Source organism: Protopterus annectens, chromosome 2.part0, assembly GCF_019279795.1.
Source record: "Protopterus annectens isolate FY-2018-M chromosome 2.part0, PAN1.0, whole genome shotgun sequence".
In the NCBI taxonomy this organism is placed as follows: Eukaryota; Metazoa; Chordata; order Ceratodontiformes; family Protopteridae; genus Protopterus; species Protopterus annectens.
In genome coordinates this window covers 121,885,860-121,912,750 of record NC_056728.1, presented here as the reverse complement: position 1 = coordinate 121,912,750, position 26,891 = coordinate 121,885,860, and the positions used below count along the sequence as shown (strand labels likewise).

At 41.7% G+C, this 26,891-nt stretch overlaps 1 protein-coding gene across 1 annotated transcript in view; it reads right to left on the bottom strand.

The window, feature by feature from the left end:
* LOC122792709 (cubilin-like) overlaps positions 1-26,891 on the bottom strand; it is a 3,134,001-nt gene that overhangs the window by 2,640,904 nt on the left and 466,206 nt on the right. Inside the window, exon 17 of the mRNA XM_044060295.1 lies at positions 13,528-13,718. Within this exon, the coding sequence (XP_043916230.1) occupies positions 13,528-13,718 (191 nt within the window). The remainder of the gene's footprint in view (positions 1-13,527; positions 13,719-26,891) is intronic.

Below are 26,891 nucleotides of genomic sequence, written 5' to 3'. Positions count from 1 at the left end.
ACGACTTTACATATAAGACTAGTGAGACTTATGGGTCTGTAGTTTCCAGGGACTATAGATGGCCCACCTTTGTGCAAAGGCATGACTGTTGCCTTTCTCCATTCATGAGGCATGAAGCCTGTTTGGAGGCTACAGTTAAATACAAATTCCAGAAGACCTGATAAGTCATATTTCGTGCTATTTAGAAGGCATCCTGGGATATTGTTTGGGAATACTGATGCAATGTTCTTGGTTTTAGAGAGAGCATTAAGGACCTGTTCCCTAATGATAGTAGGAGGAGTTATATTTGATGATATTTATTGAGGGAAGTTTGAGGGAGAGTGTTGAGTAAAGTTGGAGCTGAATTTATCAGCCAGGAGGTTTGGTATATCTTCTGGTTCAGTATAGGTGGCTCTATTTACAGTGAGCTCTGCACACAATTGTGTATTGCCTTTGAGGTTGCAGACATAGCTAAATAATGCTTTGTGGTTGTCCTTTGCCTGGGAGGCCAAACTTACCTCAGATTTGGCTTTGCCAGACTTTATTTGCCCTCTGAGTTGTTTGATTAGTTTGATGTGAGTGCTTTTATCCTGCTGGGTGCTGCACCTCCTAATTTTTGCCATGATTTTCTTCCTCCTGTTATACAGCCGATTGATTCTGTGATTGTTCCATTTAGAAAAAAATTCAATTGTGGCAAAAGAACAAAAAGGGAAAAAAAGAAAGTCATATAGAACAAAGAATCATTTGTTGTTAAATAACGTTGTAATGGAGAATTGTAAAAAGAGGATGAATCTAAGTATGGCATGGATGGACTACGAAAAACATCTGACTGCATCCCACATGCATGGATAAAATAGTGCTTATAAATGTACTGACCAATTACATTACAGTGACCATGAATCAGTGGCAAAAAAACTTGCAGCTAAGCCATGATAAGGGGCAAATTGTTGTCTCAGGGATACAAATTCGAAGGGGGATATTCCTGGATGATTCTTTGTTAACCACTGCTCTTTATCTTGCCCTTAATGTGGCAAGACTGTTGCACTGGGAATTGTGCAGACATTACAATACTGAAGTAGCTAAGAAGCATGAGAAACATGAGCCACAACGCTTTACTGAGAATGATGAAGTTTATATCACATGGGATCCCCCATTACCATCAGTTCAAAAAACAGATGTGAGAAAACCAGATATAGTAGTCCATGAGAAGAAGACAAAAGTAGCATTGATCATTGAAATTGCTATAACCAGTGATTACAATGGCTTATGTACAGAGACACAAAGTCATCAAATACCAGGATTTGTAGTTGGAAATGAGGGCAATGTGGAAGAAGAATACCCAGACAGTTTCAATAGTAGTAGAAGCAATGGGTCTCATAAAAAAAGAATTTACAGTCTTATTTAGATATGCTACTGATACATGTAACTCCATATGAATTATGTGTTTATGCTTAATATGTGCTTGTTCTTGTTCCAAGATATAACAATCTAACTGTGAGAATATTAAAATAAGGAAGTATGAGAGTGTAAAGATCATGGCGGCTGCAGGGAAGGAGGGGATAGTCCCTGTGCAAAATTATTGTTTTGTTTTTCTTTATTTGGGGCATTTGAGCTTAAATGTTTTAAGTTCAAATATATGTATTTTGGTGTTTTATGTTCTGATGCTGCATGTTTCTTGCAGTTTACAGTGGAGCAACTCAGGCCTGAACAGTTCAGTTTTGCTTAGACATATTTTCACCTACGGACCAAATAATGTTACACTATTGTCCAACTCTGAAAACTGTGATCCTAAACAAATGAAGAGAATGAAGACAAACGTACATGCTCTTGCAAATGCATGTTGACGGCAAGAATGAGGATGCTGGGGCTAGGAAAAGAGAATGAAAAGGAATGGTATAAGGAGTGCACAGGGACAAACCACAGTGTACATGCAGTACCAAAATACCGAATATAAGCAGCTACATGCATGATACAAACTTGAAATGACCACAAATGGGTTTCAGTGCCACCATTTCATAGTTGCAGATGATGAAGGAGAGGTTAAGTTTTGCCTTATACTTCTCTGCCCACTCCACAATACAACCATTCAGTAGGTTGCACACAGACTCACATCTGCAGGACAGAAGTGCCACCAAGCCAAGGACATGCATCTTCCTGTCCACATTTCCAACATGCCCAGTTCATGTACTTCCTGTAGTGTGTAGATGGTGTATCTGCAGTAGGAATAATACAGTGAAGTATTCCTTCATGATACCCAGAGGTGTTTGGCATGAAAGGCAGCTTACATACAACTGTTTGTCGGAGGCTTCTCTTGGGGGTCAGGATATGTACGGTCTCCTCATCTATTGTGCTAATGCTTTACTGCATGACTTGGAAAGGGAGCTCCAATGATATGTTGACTTTTTTCTGATCTGATGCAGTGCTTCTGACTCTCCATAGGCTGCAGAATCAGGAGTGTGCTGGAAACAAACACTGTGCTGTAACCCACATCCTTTATCTACATACCTTGTAACCATCTTGCCATGGCATGTCTGTGTTGCTCTCCTGTTGCTAATGCATTAAAGTTTTCCTATCACTACCTTCTGTTTACAGTATAGGAACCTGTTGGCATTTAACTGCAGCTTACCCTTCTATAATGTTGTGGTACCAAACACACAGCCAGATGCCCCTTGCTCCCCACTTGGTTACTAAGGCAGTTTTCCCTTCATGGTGGTTGCTGTGCATACACACAGGCATTGGTGCCTTTCTTAAGTACATATTACTGTGTGAACAGCAGCTGTGCCCCATTACCACTGACTGTCTCACTTCACACAAAAATGTGAATGTTCTTTCTTCTCCCAACCACTACCATATTGTGTTCCATAACACTGTTTCCTTTACTTGCCTTCTGCTCTGTTTGTGATCCAGCTGGTGGTGCCTGAGCATTAGCTGCCTTATGCGGACTAGTTTGTGCAGGGGTATAACACTGTGAGGTAAATGTGCCACGTACTAGTGTCACTGCTGCAATATTCAGTTTCCACATACCTCTGAGCACACAGGTCCACTGCTGTTTGCAGTTTGACAGCCACTTCAACATGTGTCTGGTTGCCCTGGAAACCTCCACAGATATTTTGCAGTACAGTCTTGCAGCCTTGCTTTCTTGTGCCTGCACATGTTGGTATGCAGACAACTGTGGCCATATATGTGCACTTGTCTGCTGTTCCACAAAATATGCATTTGCCCTTCCTTATTCAACAATTCAGTGACTGCACAGCATGGTAGTGACCTCCAGCCATGGAGATTTTAGGCAAATATAGAAATTACTTATTTGTCATAACACACTATTCCACAATTAGACAAATAAATGAAGTCAGCAAAGATTGATTTAGATGCATCTTCTATAAAACAGAAGAAAGGGCTATGAACAGAAAGTGCATTTGTCCATTAAGCTTACTTTCCCACAATGACAATCTAGGTAATGGCAGCTAAGACAGAGTGGATAAAGGAAATTATTCGGTGCTAGGGTAGATTCATTCTGGGAAAGTGACATCGTAAAAAACTCCTTGGCGAATAACATTTTAGATGTTTCCTACAATGAAAAAATAAAAGAATCACTCTGACAGCATGCTGGGTGCAGAGTTAGAGAATGTTTAAGAAAGCAGAATAAAAATTACAGGGCTACAGAAAGAGAAATGCGATTAACTGCTAATGTGGAAGGAAATAATACATACTGTACACTTCATGATATGAAGCAGCATAAGGCAGCATAGCTAATGTCTTCTGTAACAGCAGGAGTAAATTTACCCCAGGTGAAATAATACCATCACCACATATGGCAACAAGACATACTGATACACTGGAAGTAGTTACAGTCTGGTAAATCGCAGAATCAATGCCTGGGATATATGAATGTGAAAGCCATTCAAAAGGCACCCCTCCCTCCAACATGTATAAAGGAATTACTGCAGATTCTTGGCTGAATTAGTCACCATGGAAGGTTAATGTTTAACCATAATATAGTGCTAGAACAATTGCACAGGTAAATGAAAGAGTAGTTGTCATAGCAATGGAGATAACGTCAGCGAAATGTCTTCAGAAATGTGAAGCAATGCCGGCTTATGATGAGATGTTGGTGCATTGCAATCAGGATTCACCAGTATTATATGGCTGGAATGACTCTCCCTACAGCTCAGATGCAGTGACCAACACATAATGCCTGCAGGAGATGAAAGACTAAATGCTTACACAGTGAAAACCATTTCTCCTGATAAAAGGAACATTTTGAGATCATTAATGAAACATTTGATTTAATTTTTAACAGTAAAGAAATTCTAGCACTACCTCTGAGGTAAAAAGTTCAAGTAGTTTATTGACAAAAAAACTTTACAAATATTACTTGTGAGCACAATGTCCACCCAGCATGACAGACAGAAAAAAAATAAAGCTGGCCAGATATATCAACTTATGTTTATCAAGCACAGTATTGAGTTTCCAAGAGTCATGGCAATAGTAATAGTCTCTCTAAAGTTGCATTACGTAACAATTCAAATAATGTTATACAAGGAATAGGTTCAGAGTTGATAGGTAGGCACTAGGCTATCTGCCCAAAGGCATTTATAAGCCTAGCCAGAATGTGTTGGCTTTTGCCACCCCTTTAGATTGGTTCCCTGTGCCTCTGTCCAGCAGAGCCACTGAAGTGATCCCCAGGGTAAACTTTCTGTTTCCCACCCACTCATCAAGGTTTCTCTTGAAGATTGCTAGTGAGAAGCTCTGCCTAATGTAGATTGGAATCTTGTTCCAATGCATGGGAAGTCTCTGGGACAGGAATCTATCCCTCCAGCATGTCATATTTATTGTTGTGGTGAGGTTTAGATCCCTAGAGTGTGTGGCTCGAGGGGATAAGGTTTTCTTTAGGTGGAGCATGTCCATCAATTCTGGGTTGGACATGGCCTTATATGTCAGGCAGAGATCACTGCTTTGCAGGTGGTATGCAACCGAGTACAGCTGGATTTTTTTCAGTCGAGCTGCATAGGGCATCTGTTTGAGGCCAGTGTTCCTCTTGGTGAGGTACTTCTGTGGTCTTTCCAGCTGTTGCAGGTGTCTTGTAAGGTACATCTCAAATGGGGCATTGTACTCTATGATGGGTCTAATGAGTGATGAGTAGAGGGGCACAATGACCTCTTTTGATCTGGATGCAAACCCTTTTGTGATTAGGTGGGCCACATAGAAGGATTTTCTAACCACTTTGGCAATGTGATTATTAAAGAAGAGATTACTATCTACTTGGGTCCCCAGATCCCATATTACATTTCTGTATTTAGGGGACTATCACCTATGTGGTAGTTTGTGTGTACTTTGTTATTTCCAAAGGGAATAACTATGCACTTTTTGGCATTTAGCTTGAGGCCATGATTTTGACACCAGGTATCCGTCTCAGTGAGACCCTTTTGGAGGATGTCTGTGTCAGCCAGTGAGTCAATTATAGCCCCTAGTGTGCAGTCATCTGCGAACTTGGTCAGCCATAGTTCTCCTGTGCTTGTCTGTACCTCTGAGAAGTATATGTCAAACAGGAGGGGTCCTAGGACTGAGCCCTGGGGAACGCCACTTGCAACCCGTTTAGAGTCAGACCTAGCTCCCGCAACTCTCACCACGTGGGTTCTGTCTGTGAGCCAATTGGCAACCCATCTTGTGACATAGGGGTTTATGTTCAGGCTGGTGAGCTTGTCTATAATACCAGAATGGGGAATGGTGTTGAAGGCCTTTGCAAGGTCAAGGTAGGCTGTGTGTACCACCTTTACCTCATCTATAGCCTTGGTAAATGTCTCAACGAAGTCCACCAGGTTTAGGAGGCATGATCTGCCCTTAACAAAGCCAAACTAGATAGGGTCCAGTGTTTGGAGGTCCCCAATGTCTCTGTTAATGAGTTCCATGATGATGTGCTCCATAGCCTTGCAGACCAAGCTAGTCAGGCTTATAGGGTGATAGTTCCCAGGGTCTGTTGTGGCTCCACCTTTGTGGAGCGGAATAACTGTTGCTATGCACTACTCTATGGGTATGTAGCCTGTGGAGAGGCTGAGTTTGAACAGTGTGTTTAGGTGAGGGGTTAATTTGTCTTTGAGCTCATGTAGGACGCAGCCTGGGACACCATCCAGTCCCATTAATGCTGTGTTTTTGGCCTTGGAGAGGGCTATTTTAACCTGAGTGTCTGTGATTTCAGGGGCTCTACATTCTTCTGTTATGGTAATTGACCCTTTTGGGGGTGAGAGGGGAGTGAAGTTTGCACTGAACCTGTCTGCCAGGATGTTGGCAATATCGGTTGGTTCAGTGTATTTTGTGCCATTCTGCACTAACTCTGAGCAGATCCGAGCATTGCCACTTAGATTCTTGACACAGCCAAAAAATGCATTGTGGTTATCTATGGAGTCCTTGGCAAGTTTTCTTTTAAAGCTCGCCTTGGACAATTTTATGAGGGATCATAGTTTTTTGCTGATACTGATTAGGGATGTCTTCCCTTCTTGGGATTTTACTCTTTTCTGTACTAGTTTCCTCCTTCTATTGTATAGCTTGTTTATGGCAGGGGTCCACCAGACTGGTTTGCTTTTCTTGGAAGAGTGAGTCTTGGTTTTGCTTGGGATAGCATGATCCATGCATTCTTGTAGGTGCCCGTAGAATACATTAGTAACTTTCCACCTTCGACTTAAGTAACGTGAAGTTTGCTTTTGAAAAGTTTTTCAAGGTGGTTTCCTTGTCTGGGGGTGGGGGTGGAATGTGGATATCCAAAGTGATTTGTTTATGGTCAGATCTAACCAGTGAGGGGATGACCTCTGGTGTGGAACACCAGTCGCCCATGTTGGTGATGACCTGGTCCAAAATGTTGTCACCTCGGTGGGAGTGTTGACCAGTTGCTAAGTTTATAAATTCTAGGAAATGTTGGGCAAGGGAGTTAGTACTAGAGTAGTTCTCCCAGTTAATGTTTGGGTAGTTGAAATCACCCAATATTAGGGTGTTTGGTAGGACCTTTATGTTACCCAGTGTTTCCAGAAATGCGGAATGAGAGTCCTGGGACATGGTGGGTGATCTGTAGCAAGCTACAATTTGAATTGCAGTTTTGCCCATTGTTAGTTGCACATGGATCATCTCTGAAGCATCGTGCTGTACCACTAACCTGGAGGTGTGGGTATCCTTGATGAATATGGATATTTCCCCACCTTTTGTATTTCGGTCCGGGTTCTGTGGCCAAAATGTATGATTTGAGTTGTAGCCTGGTAGTGCTGGGGTGCTCTCTGCAGCCTTAAACCAGGTTTCTATTACTGGACATGTATTGATTTTCTCCATACTGAGGAGTGCCTCGAGTGCGTGCATTTTGAGGTTTAGACTTCTGGCATTGAGTAGTATTATAACAAAATATGTAATGCTTTTGCTGAGAACACTTTCAGATCATTCCTGTTAAAGCAGATTTGCTAACACAAGCTAACAAGTATTGATCCAAAAGTGCCATATGACTGTTTAATTTTGCAGTGGCAGTCTGACTAAAGTCAGCTACAAAAAATGTTGATATGAGTTTATATACAGATATATATATATATATATATATATATATATATATATATATATATATTTACATACATATGATATCAAGATATGAGCATTAAGTAGAAAAAGGTTGTGTCTTTTGGAATATTGGAATATTTGAGGAATACTTTCCCATAGGCTGAGAAAAACTGTACAGGGGGAACTGCATACAGCTGGAACTGATAATAATGAAACCACTAACTAGAAGGGCAGCCTGATGGCTAAAGCTCTAGTGCCTTATTATTCTGTGGTTGGAGTGGCAGTATTCCGAATTCTGCTCCAGGATTTGTGCTTCAGTACTTTTTATAGCTGCATATACCTGTTTAAAGTTGCATTCCAGTAGTCTGGTGCCTTAGTCTTCGGTAGGACTCCAGTAGTGGCAGTATTTAGAATTCTGCTCCAGGATTTGTGCTTCAGTACTTTTTACAGCTGCATATACATGCTTAAATTTGCATTCCAGTAGTCTGGTGCCTTAGTCTTCAGTAGGACTCCAGCAGTGGCAGTACTGAGAATTCTGCTCCTGGATTTATGCTTCAGTACTTTTCTATAGCTGCATATACCTGCTTAAAGTTGCATTCCAGTAGTCTGCTGCCTTAGTCTTTGGTAGGACTCCAGTAGTGGCAGTATTTAGAATTCTGCTCCAGGATTTGTGCTTCAGTACTTTTTACAGCTGCATATACATGCTTAAATTTGCATTCCAGTAGTCTGGTGCCTTAGTCTTCAGTAGGACTCCAGCAGTGGCAGTACTGAGAATTCTGCTCCAGGATTTATGCTTCAGTACTTTTTATAGCTGAGTATACCTGCTTAAAGTTGCATTCCAATAGTCTGGTGCCTTAGTCTTCGGTAGGACTCCAGTAGCGGCAGTACTGCGAATTCTGCTCCAGAATTTGTGCTTCAGTACTTATTATAACTATATATACTTGCTTAAAGTTGCATTACAATGTCTTTCTGTTTACTTTCTGTCACTTTGATACTGTTTTTCACCTGTTGAGTCTGCCTCACCCCCACTCAGACATTAAGCTAAACATTTCTGAAATTCTAATCATAGGACTAGAGCTTCAGTTTGAATTCCTCCCATTCCCTCCTGCCCTTCTCTAGTTGTGGTTTTAAAAGGCTGAATATCTGGCTTCTGTTCCTTATGGTAATCTGATATCCAAAGTCCCACTCTCCCCTCTTTCATTACTTTTGTCTGTTGTGTAACCTATTTAAGTATTTTCCCACCATTTTTCCATATATCTATAATACTAAAATCCCACTCAGCAAACCAGTATAGCACGTCAGTAAATCACCCTTAAAGCAAATTGTCTCCAGCACATTAAACAACACTACTACTGAATCTTTGCACAATCTAACTTTGCCAAATCCCAGAGAACACCAAAGGAAATCTCTGTATTACTCAGTTCATGACAAACAGCAGCCCACACAAATACAGGTCCGAACAACATGGATATGCAATTTCTAAATGTGTCTATAGTCAGGTTGGTAGTTGGGGCATCCTGAGACAATATAGCAATTGTCTCAGGATACCCATATCTACCAACTTGATACAATGTAGCAATTGTCTCATGTTCACGGACAAACATTTAATCTTTAAAGAAATACATAGATGAGAAATGCATATCCACAATTTTACTGGAGGCAAAAATCACTAAAAAGCAATCTTCCCAAACATCAAAGATGTCCTAAGCCTATAAACTGCAATGCCTATCCTCAGCAATCTCTAAAGCATTCACCAAAAGCAATGCCAAACACCACAAATATGACTATAAACAGTGGAGCCACAAGAGCAAAGCCCATAACTCAAGTCAACACATTATCCAGGATTCCTGTCAAAAGAGACTCCACTGTAGAATACCCAGATACTCCACTCACCAGAATGAACAAGCAGTAAGAGCTAATTGCCTATCTGAAGCCAGGAAATGTCAAGTTATGCATGCACTCAAGTCACTACACCACAGGCACCAGTATGATTCCATCACAGTCCTTGTGGGTGTAAATGAGCTGAGATGTACTTCCCTGGACTATATGAAGACAGACATTGTTGATCTCTCTGAATATGTTTCTCCTGCAGGTATGTGCAATGCAGTGAGAAGCATTCTCCCTTCACCAACAAGAGATGATTTAAGATGAATGACTTCAATAATTGTCTCAGTTTCTCGTGTCTTTCCTGAGGGATTCAATATTTGTCAACCCGGGAGAACAAGGCTAGTAAACTATGTTGCTTTGCAAAGGATGGTCTGCACCTTTCTCCCCTAGGCTTATTTTATACACCCCCTTAGAGCCTTTTTTAGGCAATGCCAAATTGACAAGCCTAGCAACATTGCAAATAAAACCCAAAGAAAACTGAAGGTGTTATTCCTCAATGCTTGGAGCCTAAACAAGAAACTCCACACCCTACAGGTTCCTCTCACTCTGGAGAATACAGACATCTGTGCCATTACCAAGACATGGTTTAAATTCGCAGAAAGTACCCTGGCAGTGCAAGACTTCAGTACCTTCTACAGATTCAGACCAGCAGCTGCACAGACATGACAAAAGGTAGAGGAGTCTCAATCTATATTCATAACAAGCATAACTCTACATGGGTTAAACAGGACAATGCCCTAGAATTTTATCCATGTGCAAACCACCATAGACAAAGTCCCATACCATATCCTAGCAGGCTATAGGGCACTGTCTATGTTCCTAGAATCCCATAGGTTGTACCGAGACCTACTGGAAACACTTACCATTAAACCAAATACCCTAGTTATATGAGAGTTTAACTACCCCTCTATAGACTAGGTAATATACACTGCCTCATACTCATAGACATGATTCCTGGACTTTTTTAACACAAATACCATAGACCAGATAGTGTGCACACCCACCAAATGTTAAAACATACTGGAAGTGGTATTCATCAATATGGAAGAATGCTATATCTTAACCCCCACCCCCAGCATCATGTCTGCAGCATTGATATAAAAATCAACTCAGTAACCCCAGCAAACCCTGTAACAGTTAGGAACTATTCCAAAGCAAACTGCATTCTAGTAAGAGATAGTTTATCAAAATTCAGTGCCTCGAGCTCACAGTGACCTGTGTGGAAGTCCTCACAGAGACCCTGTGCAACCAGATAAATAGAGGATGCTGTACCTACAGGAAGACAGCCCAAAAACAAAATCTAAAAACAACTGCACTGGTGAAATCCTAACCTTAACAGAGTATATAGCAAAAAGAAAAAAGTCATGGCTAAAATAAAAAAGAAAATAACTCTCATAATGATAGGAGCTCTGCAATTAAACTAAACAAGAAACTAAGAGGACTAATTAAGTCCAACAAGACCAATTACAAAGTAAAGATAGGCTCATAGGTGAAAGACAACCAAAAGGCCTTCTACAGCTAAGTCCAAAACGTCAATGACAGCACACACCAGTGTGGTAAAGTGGTGGTCAATCGTGCCACTTTCACTGAATACAGGGACATAAAGAATTTGCTACTTGACAAATTCAGCTCAAATTTACCCCCCACTCCTCCCAACCACCCCCAGTCAATACCTACTAGCATAACCCCCCCCCCCCAACTATTAACAGGGAGAAGGTCCTGGTGGTCAAAAATGCAGCCTTAAAGGGCCCTGAAAATATCCTGGGATGCCTCTGAAATAGCCTAAAACATTACCTATCAGGTCCATTTGAGTCACTTTTCAATTACAGCCTCAAAAGAGGCTTTGTACCATCAACTGATCCTGGAAAGTACAGACCTATTAGTCTGACTAGTCTAATATAAAGAATCATGGAATGAATTATCATAGAAATGATCAACAAAGACATAGGTACCCATCAGGCACCAGACCCAACCCAGTCCGGTTTTGTCAAGGGAAGGTAATGCCTACTAAACCTGATAGACTTGTTTGAGAAGATCACCAAGACAATGGATGAGGAGAAATGCCACCTCCCTGGACCTTCTGACAGGAAGAAAACATCTTCATGGCACCCTCTCTGCAAGCACCATTCAATGTGGTACACCAAACTTACCCAGAACATTTCCTTAAAGAATTTAGTAATCTCCTATCAAACTCCGCACTCCCCATGGATCAGGAATAACTCACTCCCCACCATTCATCCCCTTCCACTTCAAATGCATACACTCCAAAGAAGTCTCTACTCTGCTTGAAAATATTTTCACTGACACCCCTCCTGGATCTGGCAACATAATCCCTGGTTCATATATCATTGCAGAGACCACCTGTGTCTTCCTCTCACCCACATATATAATCTATGTGTCACATAAAACATCATGCCACAACTTGGAAAACTGCTCTAACTAAACCCTACCAGATTAAACCAACACAAAAGATATCTTTCGCTGTCATTCAATATCCTTCCTCCCATCTCTAGGCAAACATCTAGAAAAGAGCATGGATTCTGGCCTAGACAAAGTACTATGGCAGCACTTTGATCCCTAACTAATGACATTTTGCAGAACAGTGACAAATGCCTCCCTACAGGTGCCGGATTTATAGACTGACAAAAGTATTTGATCTCACTGACTATTATCTTCTCCTAAACAAACTAATTGAAATTGGTATCAGCCTAGACACCACTCCCTGGTTTAAAAACCTCCTCAATGAGAGACACTTCAGAGTTAAAAAATGATCCTCCCAGTCAGAATATACACCTTTTATCAAAAGTATACCATAAGGATCTATTCTTGCCTCCCTCCTCTTCACAGTCATTAACAAACTTCCTTGTGGCTTTCTCATCTCCCATTCATCTTCTATGCTGATAACATGGTAATTTACCAGTCAAGACACTCTTATACAAAATTCAGACCTAACTCCAGCCAGACTTACATGAAACAAACCAATGGTTTCTAAGCCATGAACTACTACTCAATCTCTGCAAGATCAGAACTATGCTTTTTATAACTCCGCAGAAAATTCCCCAAGACCTTGACTCTTTACCTTTCCTTTATTTATACATTCATACCACAGAAACAGCCTTCATCTTTAAATATCTAGAATCATGACTTGAACAGTTTCTAAACTTGCATTCCCACATAGACAGAGTGAGAACAAAAATAAATGTCCCCCTCTTTTAGGCCAACAAGTTTTCCACTTTTCTATCTCAACCAGCTAGAGTAGCCATCATCAAAGGAGTTCTCTTTTCAGTTAAAATACAGACTAACCATTTTCGAATCTGCCACCAAGAAAAACAGTAACAGAACCCAGACAATCTCCAACAGCATCTGCCAATTTATTACAAACTCAACCCTCCATGAGGGGTCAGTATATCACACTAGAAAAACCCAAATTACTACTCATGAAACAAAGTTCAAACTTACTGCTATGATCCCAAACCATACTTTACAAACTACTTCAACTCCAGACATTTACCCCCCCCCCCCCGCAGCTAACTTTCATAAAAAATCCTTCTTATACTACTTGAAAACCACACCAACTCTCATTACCCTAGAACCAAACTCCATAACACTGCACATGCATTTTCTTCTCAGGCACCTGCTCTTTGGCAAGCTCTCCCCATCGACCTAAAGAAAATCAACACTTGCTCCTACTTCAGAATGCAATTCAAAAATCACTTCTTCATCCAAGCCAGATACTCGTTTCAACACAGGATGTATCACCTAATACACTAATCATAATTTGCCTGCAGAATACAGTCAACTGTTACTCACATGAATTCATGCCTGCCAATCCCTGTGGGCCTTTATACATTTTTAGTGCATGATATATACAAAAAAAGTTAGATATAACATGGGACACAGCCCAGCTAATCAACCTTTTGTAAAATTATTATTTCTCACTACTAAAAATCTCTGTAGGAGAACTGATGTTGCGCAAGGAGGTAACACTAAAGTATCCAACAACCCAAGGTATGAGTCTTAAACATATTAAGGGTTTGGGTTTTTTGAAATGAACTCTGTATGAAAGAATAGTGCATCTGCTACGTCACAGTCAGGATGAATTTGCTATTACTTTTCTGTGAAATAACTTACCTCAATATAATCCCAGGAACATGTGCCATGAGATTCTAGGTCCATGTGAGTAAAGTTGAGGAAGATCTTTTCATTCTCTGGTTGTCTAATGATGTATATGCACTGTCTGTTGTTGGCATAAGGATTGGGCCAGTTAGGTGAAATGATAATACCTTCACTATCTCCATACATGCCTCCACATCCTGGATCCGCTGTGTGATTGTAGGGATAAAGAATGTACTTGTTAGTCAAGTGTTTAGATTTCTGAGCCTTAACAGAAGCCATTATCAATGACAAAATTATCTACTCAACTCAAGCAGCAAAACTCCGTTATGAAAAAAAAAATACCAAATGTACCATGCAATGAATTACAATGATTACTAAAATTATGTTAAAAAGAAATATTGTCTTGTAGATAATACAAGTAAGGGAGTAATAAAAAGGTCCTATGCAATTTTGCCCCCCGGTTAACAAATCATGGCTGGTTTTCCACATAACCACATGACAACCTTGTATTCCAATTTCCATGTTTAACATCCTCCAGAAGAGCATAAATTCTGTCCATGTGCTTATTTTAAAAACAAAGCACTGCTCATGAATTATCACATGATATGATATTCTGTACTTTGCCACTGCTATGGAAAAGAACATCTCAGCTTCTTTTGACTCAGATAAAAAAAAATCCCTTGTTAAGTATAATATTCTTAGAACAGTACATCACTTCAAAAGTACTGCATGAACTAGCATGAAATAATAAGCAGCTTGGGTCGGGGTGATCTGTAGCAGAGGAAGAACACTGCAGAGTCTATGTCTCTTAAAATGAAATTAAAAGACACAAGTCAATAATTAAATTGTAAATGCCTTGTACCTTCATTTTAAAAGGATATCTGGTTCTACTTCATCACAGTGCTATGGAAATGTCTGGTTGACCTGGAGATAAAGGACAAATCAGGAGAGACCAAAGCAAACTTCATGTGAAGAGAGACAGCCCCCACCCCCAAATGGGATATGTGGGATGCTGACTGGATGAGATGCACAGGTCTATATTACGTCTTTGAAAGACATCTTCACCGAACACCTGTTTGCCAACCAATAATCAGCGAGCTCCCACTTCTCCGAATGGCCATTTCAGCAAATTTTTTTCCTATGAGAAACAATCTCTTCACCAAACAACAACGAAACAAAATTTCAACCCCTTCAAACTTTTCCCCCCTACACCCCCTAATGTGGGAGGGCTGTGCCCCCACATGCCCTAACTAAATATACCAACTCCGAGCTCTTCACCACAGTGGGGAAAATGGTAATTTCCAAGATGATGGCCAAGCGTTTTTTTTCCCTAGGAAAAAAATTGTTGAAATGGCCATTCGGAGAAGTAATTGTTAGGTTATTATTGCTCGGCAAACAGGAGTTCAGTGAAGACATCTTTTGAGGACATAATATAGACCCGTGATTCACTAGGGAATGGAATACAGACTGTGGACAGTGGTTTGATGGTTGACTGATATACAGAACAAAAAAAGCGTTTAAGAAAATTAAAAATGTGTTTTCTAATAATATATGTAAACTGAATGAAAGTAATTTCAGTGACAGGAAAATAAATGGCTGCGACTGTAAAGGCACCTATATGCAAAAGACTTTTCAGACTTTCCCATCAGTGAACATTAGTTTTAATCAAGTTACTCACAGATGGTATGAAAATATATAGATGACATCATTCTTTTTTTGCTTTCTCAGCATAAAATAAATAACTATCAGCAGAACTATATTTGGTTCCTACTCCAGTCTTAACAGAAATGAACTTAGGGTTAACATTTTTCTGCCAGTGCTAAAAACAAATGCAAAGTCAGCTGTATAGTATTCAGTAGTTAGTAACAGTATATGGCCAGATTATTATTAACCAGATTTTGCCAATTCATACATCAAAGCATTTCTTTGATCAAGAAAACATAGGATCTCTTGTCTCTTCTTTACCCACCAGCATTGTGAGTAAAAATATGAATTACCAACAGCTATGCCATGGTGTATTGTGATGTACTGCTGTTAAACAGTGGTGTTATTTAAAAAAAAACAAAAGTACTATCTTAGCTTTTTCATTAATATTTCCACTTTATAATGAGGACTCCACTGCTCTTTCACCTCTTTGTGCTCATATGAGCCGGGGGACATCTTTGGGGTGTCACCTTTAAACATAATTACACATTGAAAGTACGTCATTCGAACGTACATGGTGCCACTGTGGAGTGGATAGATACTGAAACTGAAGATGTCTTTTGACAAATTCAAGTTACACACTCACAGTTAGGACAAATGTTCATTCAAGTCAAATAGAACAATAAATGTTACTAAAGAGATATAAATGGCAAATTGTATAGCCCAAATTAATGTTTACAGTAGTATTCATTAGACTGTACTTTTAAATTAGATTTTATAAGCCACAATACACACAGACAGTATTCATTTAGTAACATTTTGTAAACAATGTAACAACACCAAAGTAACCACTCAACCACACACACACACACACACACACACACACACACACACACACACACACACACACACACACACACACACACAATCAGTAGCATTTTGTTCATTCAGCTGTTGGCCTTCATTTAAGGCTAGGCAAATCTATGTTGCCTGGTTGTTGAGACATTTAGAAAAGGATGAAATATAAATAAACAATATATGAAAAACACATAACTCTTTAATTGCACAAGTCAGAGGTCAGTAATAACTCTTTAGCTGCACAAGTCAGAGGTCAGTTATTAACGTAAGTGTGCTTCCCATCACGTAAGGTTTAATATGAAAACTTTCAATACTTTGTATATAGCAAACTTTTGTAATTATTAATGTAAATACAGAAAAGCAGTAATAGATGCTTGTTGAGACCACTAGGATAATCCAGGAGAGATACCTGATGGCATCACTTGGGTTTAATGAGGTTTTATAGTTAAGTTTATATTCACAGGGAGCTTTTAAGCATGAAACATATATTTTAAATACCCTTCATTGCTCAGTGATAATTACGATGATGCAGAAGTTCAGTTTTGTTTTTATAGCTCCAATAGTGGGCAGCCGCGGTGGTGCAGTGGTTAGCATTCCCACCACACAGCAAGAGGCTCTCCAGTTCAATCCTCGGCTGGGTGCTTTCTGTGTGGAGTCTGTATGGCCTCCCTGTGTTCACGTGGGTTTCCTCTGGGTGCTCTGGTTTCCTCCCACATCCCAAAGACATGCTGTAGGTGGATTGGACACTCTAAATTGGCCCTAGGCGTGAGTGCTTGCATGTGTGTGCCTTCTGTGGAAGGTTGGGTGCCAGGCTGGCAACTCAACACCGTACAAACTCCACTGCCAATCATGAGCAGGCAGGCAATCCACTGTGGTGACCCCTAACCAGGAAAAAGCTGAAAGAAGAAGCTCCAGTAGTGTGGAATTACCAAACTTAATGGCATTCCCAGCCTTAGCATATGTGAACTAGGTGGCTACCTAGGGCACATACCTCTCAACCTGGAAACATCAAAAATCTAGAAAAAGGCCCATGCAAAGTAGATACAACTGGCCAATATCTGTATGCTGATTAACATAAAATTTACATGCATAACTATGTAACCATGCCTATGCCAATGGAATTGTGGGATACCAACATTAAAATGTAAACTGAAGAACAGACAACTTATGAAACATAAAATATAACCAGAACAATAGTGTTTTATTTATATTAACATTTGAACTTGTAGCAAACTTTGAACTTGTGTAAAACTAAAATACAATTTTTTTTTATAAAAATAAAAGTAACTGCTTCTACACTAATATTAAATAACACAGCATTAAACTTCGCTGACCTTCAGTTAAAGGAAGCAGCATCTGCACATTGCTCTTATAAACTTAGAAAGTTGTTAGAATATCATGTTTTGTGTTAGCATGGATTTTCTGAAGGTATGAAGTTTGAAACTCAAATATATGTCATACTGTCATTATTTTGTGATTTAAATCTTCAGTGATTTGTTAGAAAACCAGAAATTTTAGGAACAGATCAAAATATGAGACAGAAATACAGATATTCTGGGAAAATATGGACAGTTGGGAGGTATGTAAGTGATAACTGTTACCAAGATGTTTGTAACACACTGCAGACAACATGCTCTTCAGTTTCTAGCATGATTGTATATAACAAACAAATACCTGCAAGATTAAGTGTTCCTTTACATTTGTGACTTTGTATAGTGAAAAATTATGACATCTGCCTATCGGTTGCTAAGTGTTACATTAACATGGAAATGTTAAAGGTGAGGTGCTAGCAGCAGTAATACTTTCCTTGGCTAGGTGTTCATACTTGGCACATGCCTTTTCTGGACACTGGGAAGTGGATGCTCCATAGGACATTAGCATGCAAAGTAATGACACTGATTAACAATAACCCAGGAATCTGTGCACTCCATTTCTTGCATCAGACATACCTTCTTCCATTGCTAGAGTTTCATTTTAGTAACCTAGTTTAGTTTCTCTCTCTCTCTCAATATATATATATATATATATATATATATATATATATATATATATATATGTATGCCATAATATAAGTAACAGTAAGGTGATTGGTTCACCTTAACACCAACAATATTAGTGAGCAGACAAAGTAAATTTGGTTCAATACAGTAAACAAAAAAGAAGTTATGTCTTACCATAACGTTCCACCTGTGTTGTTCATCTTCTTTCGTTCATCACTGATGGGTTCGGTTCCGAGCCCTTGGAACCAAGTCGGCCTATTACCAAGCTCGCACCAGCCAAAAAAACTCTCAAGCTGTCTCTACCCAGAATGCCCTTCCCCCTGTTACCTCAGGAAGTAAAGCCGAGGCCACTTCTGTGCAAGTACACTAGTGCACCACTTAGATCCAAGGCATCCCCCAGGAGCCTTTGGAGGGGGGAAGGAGGGTGGAAAGTGATGAATGAAAGAAGATGAACAACACAGATGGAACGTTATGGTAAGACATAACTTCTTTATCTGATGTTGTTAATCTTCTTTCCATTCATCACTGATGGGACAGAATCCCAAGGTACCTTGAGGTCCATGGTCGGCCCTTATGGAAGAACATTCCTGAATACCATTGAGCCGAAGGCTGCTCTCCCCCTGGACACCAGGTCCAATTTGTAATGATTAATAAAGGTATGAGGCTTAGCTCAAGTAGCTGCTGCACAGATGTCATCCATGGATACCTTGCAATGGAATGCTATAGATGTTGCCACAGATCTAGTGGAGCGGGCTTTAACTTTTGGCATGGATTCATTATGGAGGGAATAGGTTGCAGTCCCTTAGCCATCTTGATAATGTAATCTTGGAAACAGCTTCTCCCATTTTCAGTCCCAAAAAGGAGATGAAAAGCTGTTCAGATTTATGGATAGGTTTGGTCCTGTCTAGGTAAAATCTTAAAATGTGAAGGCAATACTCTCCTCTATTAGCAACATTCAGAAAAAACACTGGTAGATCAATGGACTGGTTACTAGAGAATTCAGAAACAACTTTGGGAAGAAAGGATGGGTTCATCCGAAGTGACACTCTGTCTTTATAAAAACTAGATAGGGCCTCTTGATACACAATGCCTGCAGCTCTGAAACTCTTCTGGCAGAGGTAATGGCTACCAGCGACAAAGATTTCCAAAACAAAAACTTTAGGTCACACTTAGCCACAAGCTCAAAGGGCTTTTGAGTCAAAGACTGGAGGACTAAAGTTAGGTTCCATGGTTCTATGGGCTGTCTGAGATGAGGTCTGAGATGAGAGGTCCCTTTGAGGAAGGCCTTGCAGAGGCATAAAGAGATAAGAGAGGTGCGATCTATACCATTGTGGAAGTTGGAAATTGCCACTAGATGCACTCAAACTGTAGAGGCAGAGGCTTTGTTATCAAAAAACTTAGCTAAGTATTGAAGCACTGCAGTAACTGGAGCCAAATACAGGTCTAGCATGTTATCCTTGGACCAGATGGAGAACTTTTTCGATTTATCCTGATATAGCCTTCTGGTGGATGGTTTAAGAGTGGCCAGAATGATGTCTCAAACAGGTGAGGAGAGATTAGCCTGCCTGGTGACTAGTGGAAGTGGAGAAGCCAAGCTGTCAACATGAGAGTGGACAGGTTCAGGTGACTCAACCCTTGAGGGTGAGTGATCAAATCTGGCAGAGGGCCCAGAATCCATGGTGGGTATACTAGGTGAGGCCAAAGGAAGAGGAACCAAACTTGTTGAGGCCAGAATGGGGGTATGAGGATCACCTTGCATCTCAACCAAAGAGCTTTCTTTAGAAGTTGTGGGATCAGAGGAATGGGAGGATAGGCGTAGAGAAGTCCTGTGAGCCAATCGTGGATCAGAGCTTCCCTCGGTGACTTCCCCTCTGGGGGAAGTAGGGCAAAGTAGTTGCTGCACTTGGAGTTTGATGGGGAGGTGAAAAGATCACAGCAAGGCTGGCCCCAGTGGCTGAAGATTACAGACACCACCTCGGGGTTGAGGGATCACTCATGGGGCATGAGGATGCATCTGCTCAGTTTGTCCGCAATCACGTTGGAGCTCCCCGGGATATGCATTGCTATCAGAAAGCAATTGGAAGCTATCGCCCACTGCCAAATTCTCATGGCTTCTTGACATAGGGGGCAGGACTTGGTTCCTCCTTGCTTGTTGATGTACCAGACCACTGACATATTGTCTGATTGAATTGCAATTGTCCCAGAGCAGAGAGCCGAATGGAATGCCTGCAACGCTAACAGCATGTCTCTCAGTTCTAGAACATTGATATACAGGTGGGCCTCTGAGGTGGACCATGTGCCTTGGACAGTCTTTCCTTGGAAATGCCTCCACCCACCCAATCAGGGATGCATCCATGGTCACAATGACTGTGGGCTGGGAGGGTTGAAATGGGCGGCTCCAAATATCTGCGACTGGTCTCATCCACCAAAACAGGATCTGCTTGCAGGTGGTTATTCAAATCTTGTAATCCAGGGGATGACAGTTTGGGAACCACTGACACAGAAGGAGCCATTGCAGAATTCACATATGTAGCTTTGCTAGAGGCACTATTGGAACTGACACAGCCATAGAAGCTAGGGCTTGGAGAACTTCTCTTGCAGAGGCTGATGTTTGAGAAAGAATTGCTTGGATTTGAAGCCCTCAATCGATGGAGTCTGTGAAGAGGGAGTGATACCAGACAGGGCTGAGTATTGAACACTGCTCCAATGAACTCTATTTGTTGTGTAGGGATAAGATTTGATTTCTCCCAATGTATCATTATTCCCAACAATTCTGCCAGAGAGAGAGAGAGAGAGAGAGAGAGAGAGAGTATGTTGTAGCGCAGATACCAGAAGATGCTTGGAGGGGGTGGTAAGGAGCCAGTTGTCCAGATATGGAAACACACAGAATCCTTTTAGTCTCAAGTGAGCTGTTACCACTGCCATGCATTTCGTGAATGCTCTGGGGGCTGTAGAGAGACCAAACGGCAAGGCACAGAATTGGTAATGACTGGCTCCTAGCCAGAAGCGAAGCAGACTCCTGGAGCGTTTGTCCATCTTGATGTGGTAATATACATCCCAGAGATCTATAGAGCACATCCAATCACCTTCTCTTAAAAACAGAAGGATGGACTGAACCGTGACCATACAGAATTTGGTGTGGGTGACAGACTTGTTTAAGTTGCTGAGATCCAAAATGGGTCTCCAGTCCCCTGTCTTTTTTGGCACCAAAAAGAATCTGGAGTAAAATCTGGATTCTTTTTTGAGACAGCTTTATAATCTCTGAAGCTGCTTCTTTCCTTTGACTGGGTGGAAGGTCGGGAAGTTTTCTTGGAAATTTTGGCTGATAAGAAAGGGGAATGGTGTAGCCTCTGATGATAATACTCTGCACCCAATGATCGGTGGTGATAGAGTGCCAGGCAACTTGGCGCAGAGAAAAACGATCCCCGACTGCTTCCAGAGGTAAGCAATCGGGCCACCCCTCAGGACCACTGATAAGGCTGTCCAGAGAAGGAATCCCTGGAGCCTTGGTTGTGAGGACCCCCTCTGCCTCTATAGGGGTGTCTTCCAGAATTTTTACTCCCTCTCCCTCTGGGAGTATCATCACCACATGCGCCATGGGAAGGACCCTTATATTTCTTATGCCACATTTTCCCACTCCTCTGATTCCTGGAGAAGGTATGTTGAGGGTTGGAAAACCGTAGGCCTATGGCAGATAGGGTCTTTCCATCTTGCTCACACCTGGATAGCGTGTGCTTCACTTTGGAGCCAAAAAGGGATGAAGCTTTAATGGGAGTATTCAGAAAGGAAGGCTTAAAGGGGTCCGTGAGGTCACAGATGCGCATTCAGGCATGACGCCTCATAACAATGCCCAAACCTGCTGCTCTAGCCACTCCTTTGGTTGCGTGTAAGAGCAACCTCATGGGCGAGTTGTATATTGATTCCAGGGTTGCTAGCTGTGAGGCCACTTTGTCCCTGACCTCATCAGACAACTGTCCTGTGAGTGTCCCAGAGAGCTCTTAGATCAAGTCCCTCTGGAGCCACATAAAATGTGCCAAATAATTCAGGGAGCATATAGCAAAGGTCCCTGATGCAAAAACACACTTCCCAGGTCTGTCCACCGCCCGGGACTCCCTGTTGGGCAGGTGGACAGTGGGACTTTCCTCGGCCAAGTCCTTTTTCGTGGCCACTACCACCACCATCACATGAACTGGTAACCCTTTGGACCAGTGTGGATTCTCCACAGGAGGGGAAAGAATTCTGTCTGTTCTCCAGGGAACTGCCTCACTGGGTTCTTCCACATATGCTGCACGATGAGTTGTATGAGCTCGTCGGCAGGTGGGGTCACCCAAGAGGTAGAAGGCTGGGCAGGAAAAGCCTGCAGGAACACGGATTCCTCAGATGAAGGGTTGGAGGGCTTCCAGTCACCTCTCTGCTTTAATCATCAGGAGGTGACCGTAGGGACGCTTCACCATCATCATAATCTGTTTCTTCCATTAAGGATGCCTCAGGCAAGTCCACATGCTTCCTCTTGCATGTCTTCTTTCGAGGGGGCTCCTCAGTGGGGGTCTCTGAGGAGGACTTGGAAGAGTGGGTACCTTGAACAAGGGTGTCCTGTGGCTTTTCTGCCCGCTGTCCCCGGGGGGGGCGGTCTGTGACAGCTGTAGCTCAGGGGGGGGTGAAAACTGGGGTTCCGACATCAAAGGAGTGCTGCCACAAGCAAGAGCCCTCACCATCGTGTGAAAGCAGGCCCACCCAAAGAGGGATGGAAGCCCAGAACCGAGAAAGACAACCTGAGGACTGGGGTCACACCCCGCTCCGATGGACCCACCCCCACGGGAAGAGCCTCAAGCAGGATCGGCGCAGATGCAGCCATTGGTGCTGAGGAGAAAGTTGGCACCATACCCCGGGCCAACTCTCCCATCCCCCAATCCCCAGATTGAGGAAGGACCAGTTCAGCGAGAGCCAAAGACCAAAGGGACAAACTCAGAGCCGGAGTAAGATGCACCATAGACACCAAGGTGATGGGTTCCAAGAGGGATTTGGAGCAGAGGGCTTCGGAACAGAGATGGTCGAAGGAGGAGTGTAAGATGGAGTCCGTGGATAAGGCAACCCAAGTCCAGCAGGTGGATGAGTTTTATAAAGTGAGGGAATCCCCCTGGCTACCAACAGCTGGTCCACAAGATGCATCACGTCATGTTCTGAAAGGTTCTTGGTGGATCTAGTAGATACTTCAGACAGAGAGTCAGGACATTTGAGAAATGGGCTATATGCTTGGCCCAGAAATGGGTCTATGGAGAGAGAGTATTGGGTTTGTGGTGCAAGGTCTGTCAGCACCGAAGTCTCTAGTTTTGAGACCGGAAGCAAAGGGGTCAGATCCCGTGAGGTTGAGACAATGCTTGGTGCCAAAGTGGCCCTCAGTACTGAAACAGTCAGTTCCAAAAAGGGAACTGAAGTCGTAGTTGAAGGTATGTCTTGAGCTGAAGTAGCTACAGGTGCCAAAGTCAAAAATAGGTGAAGTAAGATTTATGATTGGTGCCAGAGGCAGGGCATGTGCCAAAACAGGTGTCAATATCGAAGGTTTTGAGATGGTTGGAGCCTAGGAAGGTGGAGCAGAAGAGGCAAATTTATGCTTCGACGATAGCTTAAGGACCTTAGATTTCCCAGGTTTGCTCTGATCACCCGATGGTGAAGAAGGAACAGAATGAGATCTCTTTTTGTCCTTAGAAGGAGGGGTTGAGAACTCTATCACAGAAATGGCTTCTGAGAAGGGAGACTTGAGTAACCCCTTCAGAATGAGTTTATTTTTGCGCTCATTAAGAGTGCGTTAGCTGAAACTTTGACAAAAATCACATGGAAACTGCACCGAAAGGTGGGCCACTCCCAAACAGTATATACAGTTATCACGCAAATCACTGTTAGGTAACTTGCCCTTACAAGAAGTACAATACTTAAAGCCTGAAGTACCTTTCATATCCGACATCTTGGTAGAAAAGGACACCACAGCTAATTGTATAATCCAACAATAATGAAGACAACTCCATTCAAAAAAATCACAAGACAATCACCAATATAACAATACACTGTATGAAGAGAAGAAAGGGAAACACCTGAATAAAGATAAAAGCTAACAGGTTAAGTAAGAGAAAACAATACCAGCTATGGTATTGAAGAAATACCACAAGGGTAAGGGAAAAGGCCGTACCAACAATATTACTTGAAGTTTACCAATGGTAACAACAGGTAGAGTGGAAAGAATAAGGTTAGACCAAAGAAAAGATGCTAGCAATACTAAAGGTTTAGTAAAATAGGAAGATATCCAAAAACTTTTACAAATATATCAAAAAAGATTTCACTTAGCTGAGAGCTCAGCTGAAGTGTGGTTTTATGGCTATGCAGCAAACGAGATCTGAGGTAAAAGTGAGAAGAGCATTCTGGATAGAGACTTAGCTCAAGAGTTTTTTTGGCTGGCGCGAGCTTGGTAATAGGCCAATTCGGTTCTGAGGGCTCAGAACCAAACCCATCAGTGATGAATGGAAAGAAGATTAATAACTTCAAATGAGTTGGTTTCCTCCCCCAGAATGAATAAATAAATATCTGCACCTCCAGGTGTGTATTATAAGAATGATTTTGTTATAAATACTTTTCTTTTTCACCAATGAATTGTTATTCCCCACTGTAGTTAAGAAAGGTGCTTTCTGAAAGATGATACTGTGACCCACTAACCCTTCCAAATGTCTCCAAGGCTGGCAGGTTCAAACCGCTGCTGAAATAGGTATGCCAGGTACTTCTCAGAATTGTCAGAAACAGCATCAGCATTGCCCATCATCATCATCCCTAATTCAAAGCTGCCCTGATCCCTCTGACAACACCACAACTGGGGTGCGTGGCAGTGCTAGGGGGGGCAGAGGATATCTCCTCATTTTACTTGTACTGACCTAGTTAGCAGCAGCTAGCTGTCACTGAGTACATGGCTTTTCCAGTTTTGTCCATTCAGAGTGAAAGGGACCAAACAAAACCACTAAAATACATTTCCAAGACAAGGAACATGAAGTTATTCCAATTCTGCTGCCACAGTGCCACCTCCCTCTCCCTTCCTACATCCCACCCCATTACTTTTTCCTAGTTCCTGATTTCAGAAAGAATGTCGAGAAGGGAAGCATTTCTCCAGATGTGTGTAGAGGTCTAGGAGTTAGGGAGAGTAACAGAGAATAACTTACAAAGGGAGAACTGTGGATTCTAAGGACCGGAAGAAAATCCAGTCCAGTTCTCTGTGCCAGTGACTGCCACTCATGGTCAGCTGCATCCCAGAGCGGTGGAAATGGTACGGGGATATCTTGTAATATTCACATTCTGTGCACTGAGCTTTTGAGCTATTTAGGGATGCAGAACATTACTGCCCTTAACCCCTTCCTGTTAAATATCAGTTTGTATATTCAATTCTGCAGACTAGGCTAAGGCAGCAGAACTTGCACAATAAAAAAAAATCAGTTGTTTTCATATGCTGTCTTTTTGACTGAGATTGTTAATTGAAGCAACTTGGTCAGACACTTTTTGTGTTTAGTATATTCAGTGTCTCACTTTTATTTAGCCATATGAAGTGCAAATCAAGGGGGGGGTGGGATTGATGGCATAACATCGTTCATTAAATACCTTAGATTCTTTTATTTTCCAGGTCTGTCTGTCTTTTGTTGTTGAGTGACACCAAGAAGCTACTAGACTATCTATTTCTGTTTTACACTATGTCATGCAGACTTGTGCTTGTCCTTCTAGATTTGTTCCTTCTTACCGTTCAGGAATTTTACCTGCTAAAATGACTAGCACGGGGGTTTCACTTTTCAAATAGCTCCCCCCAACACACACACACACACACACACACACACACACGCACACGCACACGCACACGCGCACGCGCACACACACGCACACACATGCACACACACACACACACACACACACACCCTTCCCAAGACAGCAGTACTGATAGTACTGATCTCTTGTCCTTTCCTACCTAAGAAGTTGTCCTTATCCTTAATAATCTTTACCTGTAGCCATCCCGTTTTCAGACTTCTACATAAGCTCTCACTACACTACTCCTAATTATTCAAAAAGAAGACCTGGCTGTGAGTGTTATCCTTTACCAACAAAAGCATTAAATTATATTATTAATTTCCATATCAGTCACACATGTCCCTAAGAGTCTTTTAAGCCCTATAGCTGACTTTTGATCCTTTGTAAATGGACAAAGTCTATGTGTGCACTGCATATCTCCAATTGATCAGACAGTTTATCTTGGGCAATAGGCATACAGACATATGATATGCATTTTTTCCCATCCTGGGAGTGTGGACGCTGGGTGGACCAGACTCTGCAGAAGTTGTAAGAACTTAAGTTAAACTGTAAACAGCTCCATGCTCCCTGCTGTGCTACTATTCCCAATTTCCCTTTCCATGCAAAACAAGTAAACACAGTCCGAGTATCTGACAGGCTGGCAATCTGCCTCACGAAGCTGATGTCATCATGCACATTGATGAAGTTGTAATATATGCTGGCAATGCATGAGGATATCAGCTGCAACTTCAACTTGTAAATAAAAAAAAATGTAAAAAAAAATAAAAAAAAATCAGGACTTTAAGTGGCCACTCTGGAATTTGTGGTACCCTACTATTTTGCCCTCTAAATACCAAGGAATTCAGTACGGTTGAGAGTTATGCTACAGCAGCATTCTTTTAGTGGAACTTTCATTAATTTATTAATTAATTTATTTATATTTTAGTAACAAAATGTTGCTGTCACACTGCATCTGTTCAAAGCAGCTGTGACCGTGGCATCACATGGGAAAGATGCTGTACACCTGATCACTCAACTCAGTTTGTTGGATTTCTGCCCTATCTCATC